Source organism: Arvicanthis niloticus, chromosome 1 (genome assembly GCF_011762505.2).
Source record: "Arvicanthis niloticus isolate mArvNil1 chromosome 1, mArvNil1.pat.X, whole genome shotgun sequence".
Classification (NCBI taxonomy): domain Eukaryota; kingdom Metazoa; phylum Chordata; class Mammalia; order Rodentia; family Muridae; genus Arvicanthis; species Arvicanthis niloticus.
The window spans coordinates 51,672,031-51,679,403 of NC_047658.1; the positions used below are offsets into that span (position 1 = coordinate 51,672,031).

Genomic DNA, 7,373 nt, shown 5'->3' on the forward strand with positions numbered 1-7,373 from the left:
ATAGGATGTGAGCCTCAGTTTCCACCTCAGGCTCCGAGCAAGCAGGAGAGGCAAGGAGCAGTGCCTTTACCTGTCTCTGTGGTTGTCAAGGAAGGTGGGTAGATTTGCCAGGATGGCAGGCTCCTCCCCACAGCCCTCTGGTACCCTCCCTGTTCCAGGTGTGCGGGAAGTCCTTCAACCGCATGTACAACCTGCTGGGTCATATGCACCTGCACGCAGGCAGCAAGCCATTCAAGTGCCCGTACTGCTCCAGCAAGTTCAACCTCAAGGGAAACCTGAGCCGGCACATGAAGGTCAAGCATGGCGTCATGGACATCAGCCTGGACAGCCAAGGTGGGTGGGCTGTACGCAGTGGACAGAGCAGGATTGACAGCAGCATGGCGCACTCAGGAGTCTCCTGTCCAATTAGAGGCGTAGGGAGGCTGGCCAAGGCTGAGACGTCAATGAGGTGGGCTCAGGTCTGGAGAGAGGGGGAACCTGGAGAGCCATCGTGGCAATAACGGGTGGGGGGTATTTATGTCTTCTTCCAAGGACTTACGTGGGCTCGATAAAACAATAATAAAACAATAACTTATACACGTTGAGTGCTGTGTAACTCATGTGACCCTCCCAGGGAGGCTGGCTCTGGTATCATTCCTATAGCAGAAACTGCAGGTCAGAGAGATGAGGCAACTTGATCGTAACACATGAGAGCCGTAGATAGGTCATCTCGTCATTACAACGAGGTGCCGTGGTCATTGCAAGTAAGTGGGTGGGAAAGTGACAGGGGTGGGGAGGACACAAGGTCACACCTCCCAAGTGCACATGGGAGAGTCTCAGACATTCAGTTATGGTACCTGCTAGAGAGAATACAATCACATAGTCAAAGAGAGATGGGTATTCCTGTCAGTAAGTTTTATGAGAGAAACAAAATCGGAGATCTGGGTACGGTGGCAGTACACACAATTCTAGCATTTAGGAACTGAGGTATCCAGTGAGACCCTGCAGCATCAATAATAATAGTCTGAGAGAGATTTCCAGAGAGGCTAGGTACCACATATCTGTACTTGGGATACGGAGGCAGGATTACAAGTTTGAGGTCAAGCCAGGCTATATAAGAACCTGTCTCTAAGCAAAAAAGAAAAATTTCTGGAGGATGCTACATCTTAGTGACTGCTAATGAGACGTCCCTTCTGTCTGGTCACAGCAGAGCTGACCACTGGTCTACAGTTCCATTCGGGGGAGGTGTCTTCCGATTGTACAGGCAGGAGGCAGCTGAAGGTGTACCTGAGATTTTTCCCTAAGCCGTCAGTGTGTTGGCAGCAGCTAGGTGGGTTGACTAAGGCACTACAGATGGCTAAGGACTTGGGTTTGGAGCATCTGGCCAGTAAATGGCTTAGAGTTTCTGGCAGAGGGGACACTGGCTTGTCTAGTTAGTCTTACCATGGCTGTGTGGTAGGTAACTAGGAACCCTATAGCCTACATCTGGATGTTCTCTGTAGCCCCTTGATACACATTGTCTGGAGTGGACATGTGGGCTTAGCTTTGCCCCAGACCTGCTGCTGAGTGGGAATCCTCATTACCAAAGGCTCTATGTTCCTTGCCTAATGGTCCTTGCCAGAATCTCCCCAGAGCTGACGTAAACTGCTGGGCTTCTAGCAGTGTCCGGGAGTGGTTGAGGGGACTGTACTTCCAAATAGGCTCCCTTTGAATACCTTTTATGTGTATGGGATTTTTGCTTCCATGTATGTCTATGTGCCATGGGCTTGCCTAGTGGAGTCCAGAGGAGACGGTCAGATCCGATGGAACTGGAGTGACAGTTACAGACACCATGTGGGTGCTGGCAATCATTTCTGGGGCTCTGGGAGAATGCCCTGTGCGTTAAACACTGAGCCATCTCTCCAACATGGTTGAAGAATGTTGTTAATGCTGATGGCTGGGTCTGGACACCAGAGGTACAGGGCTGGGGGTTGGGTTTTGAAGCCCTTTGGACTGTTCCCTTATGCATCCATGTGAGAGCTTTACTACGGTGGACTTGCCTTGTAGCTGGTCACCAGCAGAGACCAAGCCAACCTTGTCCTTTTGCAAATAACTGGAGCCATCAAACCTGGTTCTCTGGGGTGAGGGGAACAATGTCTTTCCTCATTTCCAGGAATGCTTAGCCCTGCTGCTAGAGCAGCTGGATGCTCGTATGCCTCTTCTAGTTCAACACAGTCTTCAACTCTGTGCGGAGTTCAAGGCCAGCCTGAGGTACTTGCCTGAAGCAATGGACATAAAGCGGGGACACGAAGTTTGACTTGTAATAAGCAGTGGTGGAATATGATGGGACGGCAGTAGGAATGGAGACCAACCTAGGCTTGGTTCACATTTAACAGTTTGCAAGAATTAGAGATAGCTCAGTGGGTAGTGCTTAGCATGCACAAGGTCCTGGCCTTGACCCCAGCACCCCATAAATCGAATGTGGTGATGCACCACTGTGATCTCAGCATTCTGGAGATGGAGACAAGAGGTCCAAAAGTTCAAGGTCATCTTTGACTATATAATGAGTTGAGGGTAGCCCGAGATACATGAGATCTATCCAAAAGAAAGAAAGCCATGGAGCACAGCTGTAATCCCAGCAATGGAAAGGCAGGCAGTTCTTCGAATTCGAGGCCAGCCTGGTCTACATAGTAAGTTCCAGGACAGCCAGGGCTATAACAGAAACCCTGTCTCAAAAAAAAAAAAATAAAAAAAAAGTAGAGAGGGAGATTGAAAGCCTAGGCCATCTTTAAAAAGTCAGGTGAATTAGGAGACCCCACAACACTGGCATTTTCTGCACTCAAGGTAGAGCAGTAGCCACCAGAACACTGCTTCCTGGCACACCCAAAAAGGGACAAAAGCTGTCCTCCTTCTTTAAAACCAATAACTTGCCCACTGGTCAGAATTAGGTTACAGGCCCATTCCTAAGCCACTCATTGGCAGAGGAGGGTGAATTTGACCCTCGGGGGATAGATATATGGAAGCTACTCCTGGCATCAGGTGGGAAGAGTGCAGGACTCTGTAATGTCCTGCACTGACCTACCACGAAGAATTGTGGCCCCAGATGTTAGTGATGCCAAGGTTGAGATGCCCACCTCGGACCTATCAGGGTGAGGTCTGTTTCCCCCTAATTACCAAATTTCTTCAGAGGGCAGGAGCAAAACCCACTCTGCCATTCTCCCGGGCTCCCAGTTCATACTAATCCATGTCTCTTCAGGAGGCACTCTGTCATAACAGCAAGCTTTATAGTAAGATTCTAATTTGACAGAATTACAAGGTACCTCTCAGACCTCCTCCTGTCTCCAGAGATGCTTTGACAACCTACCTTGGCTGAGTTTGTTCTTGGAGAACCCAGGACCAGGGTAGGGCTGGTTTGGTGCTGTAATGTAGAAAAACCACCCCTGCCAGTGCTCCGAGGCAGAGCTTCGCAGGCCCACAGGAGCACTTGTGGGATGACTTTGGGAAGTTGATCAGCCTTTTGGTCTGTACTCGGAGGTTGCAGGCAAACATTGGATGAGGTCTGGGGAGCACTTGGCATGCAGCAGGTACTACATGAGTCCCATAGCAGAGGGGGAACCAGTGACAGACAATGCAGATGACCCAGGAGGGCTTAGTGACCTAGTAGGGCCAGGGAAGCATAACCCAGAGGTCAAGGGCAGGCCAAGCATCTGTTCTGTCCAGGGCCCTTCCTTGTACACCCAGCAATAGGGTCCGTAACCACCTGGATGCAAAGACCAAGGAAACGGGCTGGACTTTAAGGTCCGCCCCCCTTCCTGCAGGATGCTGGGGATGCCCAGTGTTTAGGTCTAACTGTGCCCCTCTCTTGTAGACCCCATGATGGAGCTGGCAGGCCCCGACCCCTCTGAACTTGACAACCATCAGGAGATGGAGGACTTCGAGGAAAACGCGTACACCTACAGCAGTGTGGACGGCAGCGCAGAGGCCAGCACCCTCACTGAGCAGGCCATGAAGGAGATGGCCTACTACAATGTGCTATAGCAGGCCGCTGAGTGGGTGGGGAGGGCAGGGTGAGACCCACACGCCGAGGGCTGCCCTTCTGCAGCCCAGAACCAAGCTACTGCCCACTGCCCAGCCCTCCTCCCCCAACCCTCAGTCATTTGCACCACTAGGGACCTTTAGACCAAATGGAGACTGTACTACTGTCCTTGCAGGGAGCTGGGCACAGGCCTAGGCATCCCGGTGAGGGAAAGGTAACCAGGAGGTCCACATCTGGTTCTCCTTGGCCTGCTGCTGCTGGTGGGTAGGGGAAATGCTAGTGAGGCCTCTTACAGGCACAGACTTAGAGGTCTTCTCCAAGCCACCTCAGGCATAGAGGCGCTCTCCAGGAAGAGAACGCTTGAGCCAGGTCTTGTCTCTCTTCTGCACCGACTCTGGCCTTTAAGGACATCTGAGCCCCTGCACTGGCCAGCACTGCCCACCCCCACCCTGCTCAGACCCAAGAACCTCTTTCCCTTCCCCCACCACTCAAGAGCCAGGCAGGGCACTCCGCCTTCTACCTCCTGGGCCTCCCACTTGCTCCTGGCAGGTATGCATGCGGCCCTAGCCCTGGCCCTGCCTGTAGGAGAGCAGGGGAGTCCAGCCTCCAGAGCACCCCCCCCCCCTCCAGCCAGCCTGCAGAGCACCCCTGCCCCAGCCCCGTTTGAAAGAGTGTCCCTAATGTGCATTTCAACAAATTTCATCCAGGTCTGTTCCAAGCTAAGGTACCAACCAGTGTCCTCACCAAACAAGACCAGGACATTGCCTTGTGTCTGACAAGCATTAACAAAGACAGGTGGAGGCCCCTTGAGCCGGGGAAGGGCAGGGTGACACATCTCTGGGACCAAGAGGCTGTCCAGGGGGAAGCCAAGGAAGACCACCCTCGGGAAGAGGGGAACTAGAACGTTTTGGTTTTGTTTTTTTATAAGCAAGGAGTGGGAGAGCTGAGGCTCAGAAGGCTCTAAGAGCAACATATTTAATTGAAGACCACGGTGGGGGGGTCTGTCTTGAACAAGTGAAGATATTTTAAGGTAATTTATGTTTTCCTTTCCAACTCTATCTATCCTCTTTGATGGAGAGGTTTTTTTTTTTTTTTTTGTTTTTTTTTTTTGTTGTTGTTGTTGTTGTTTTTGTTTTGTTGGTTTGGTTTGTTTTGGTTTTTTTTTTTTTTTTTTTTTTTTATTGTTGTTGTTCTTCTGAGCCTCAGCTTTCTTGTGTGCTGTGTGTGCTTCCTGCTTCCCTCTCCTAAAGCAGCTGCCCAGGTGTGTCACTAGCTGGGAGCATCAGAAAGCTAAGGCAGGAGGGAAGGGGAGGCAGAGAACCTACCTGGCCCTCTCCAGCTAGCCCTCTCCACCTGTCCACTCTCCTCCCCTCTGTCCTCCAGGTACTAGCACATTCATAAGCTCCCGAGCACCCAAACCCCTGCCCACAAATCCCAAGGCTCCCAAGGGGAGGAGCAGGCAGGGCTAACCCCAAAAAGGCATAGATGAAGCCACCAGCTTTGGCTGAGAAACCAAGAGGGAGAAACCAGCTGGGGCAGAGGGTGCTGATTGGCAGTGCAATTGCCCCCAAGCCTGTCCCTAAGTGAAACATCAAGCTAGGCCTCAGGGTGACTGTTCAGGACTGGGGGTGAGGGGGCCACAGTGGCCCAAATATGGTTTCTCATGGCTCCCAGCCTCCCAGGTGCCCATCATGATGACCCTCAGGTGGCAGTGATTAGGTGTCACTGTATAAGACATTTCTCCTGCTGAGCAGAAGGCATCACCCCTGCAAACTACCTCTTCCCACAATGACTTTCTCCCCTGGTACCAAAAAGCACCCTGTACTTCCTTCTCCTCCTCCTCTTCTTTCCTGCCAACACAGTGGCCTTGGTCTTGGAAATGGAAGGGAGAAGTCTGGCCTGGGTGAGGGATCCCACTGTCTCCCAGTCTGCCACTGGCACAACCCCTGGGGGTGCCATACTCAAAAAACCCCTGCCCTCGCCTTGTGCCCTGGCAACTCAGAGAGGAAGGCACAACACAGCACACAGTTGGAGCTGGAGGTGGTCCTGGCAAGGCTCCGGCCTTACCCCTCCCAGGCTTCCGAAAAGGGTGACTCAGAAGCCCTGGCAGAATTCCACTCTAACTTATTTTGACGTGTATACAAACCAACTGTTTAGCGATTCCACTTGTGCAGAGCCCTACTGTGTTTTTATGTTCCTGTTTAAAAGAGAAGTTTACTTAGCAATAATTATAAATAAATGAATATTCTTTAGTGAGGTGACTGTACATGCTTCTTCTCGCTGCTCTTGGAGGCCCTTCTTCCAAAGGAGACTCCAAGGCTCCTAGTCACATGCCAGACAATCTCAGCCACCTGATCTGCCAGATAGTTGGAGGACAAGCTCCAAGCCCCAAGGGCAGATTTTATTGTTGTTTAAGTCAAGGTCTCTATAGGCCGAATCTACCTGTGAGGAGCTGAGGCTACAGATGAGTTCTCTCACACCCAGCTGCTTTTTTTCTGTGTGGTTTTTATAGTTTTGAGGTCTGCCTGTATCTGGCCTGGAACATAACTGTTTTCCTGTCTCAGCTTCCTGAAGCAAGATTACAAGGATGTGTGCACACCTGGCCTTTTCAGATTTCTTGTTTTCTGTTTTGAGACAGGTCAGTCAGACTCATGGTGATTGAGTAAAATAAATAGTTTTAAACCTGAAGCTAGGTAGGGCTGTGGATGAGGCTTGTTTGGTAGAGTAATTGTCTCCAATCAGGAGACCACCTGGGGTTTGATACACAGCACCACATACACAGTATTGTGACACATGCCCATGATACCAACATCCAAGAGGTAGAGACAGGAGGCTAAGAAGTTCAAGGTCACCCTTAGTTATATAGAAATTTGAGGCTAGTCTAGGATACACAAAGCTATGTCTTTTAAAAAAGAAAAAAAGGCGGGCAACAGGGACCTGAGAATCTTAGCAATAAAATGCTTGCCTTAGCTAAACTCAACTCCCAGCACTGTCAGCAATCAACTCTGGATAGAGAGCTAACTGTATTATCAAAAAGTTGCTCAACTCAACAGGACCAACAAGCAGTAGGAGAAGTCACTGACTACACGGGGACAGTATGTTCCAGTGAGTGTATATATGGCTTTGGAGCAACTTTTCAACATTACTTTTCTAGTTGTGCCAAAGGATAAACCTGAGGATGGGAATAGGGGATCCCATACACAGACCTAGGCAAGCCTGAGCAGGACTGCAAAGCAAATGAATCTGAGCGTGATCACATAGGCCTTGAATCCCAGCCTTGGGAAGCAGAGATCTGTGTAACTTGGAGACCAACCTGATCCATAAAGTGAGTTCCAAACTAGCCAGAGCTACATAGTAGTGAGGCCTTGTCTCAGCTAAA

The 7,373-nt window shown here is 50.5% G+C and overlaps 1 protein-coding gene across 11 annotated transcripts in view; it reads left to right on the plus strand.

Annotated features, from left to right (window-relative positions):
* Znf710 (zinc finger protein 710) overlaps window positions 1-6,250 on the plus strand; it is a 69,290-nt gene extending 63,040 nt beyond the window's left edge. For 7 of the 11 annotated variants that reach the window (XM_076936425.1, XM_034497250.2, XM_076936431.1 and 4 more), the window contains exons 4-5: window positions 159-333; window positions 3,827-6,250. In XM_076936425.1, coding sequence (XP_076792540.1) covers window positions 159-333; window positions 3,827-3,996 — 345 coding nt within the window. In that variant the 3' untranslated portion in view covers window positions 3,997-6,250. Of the gene's footprint in view, window positions 1-158 lie in introns of all 11 variants that reach the window. The other 4 variants (XM_076936444.1, XR_013111229.1, XM_076936442.1 and 1 more) reach the window with 4 other exon arrangements.
* The last annotated feature ends 1,123 nt before the right edge of the window (window positions 6,251-7,373 follow it).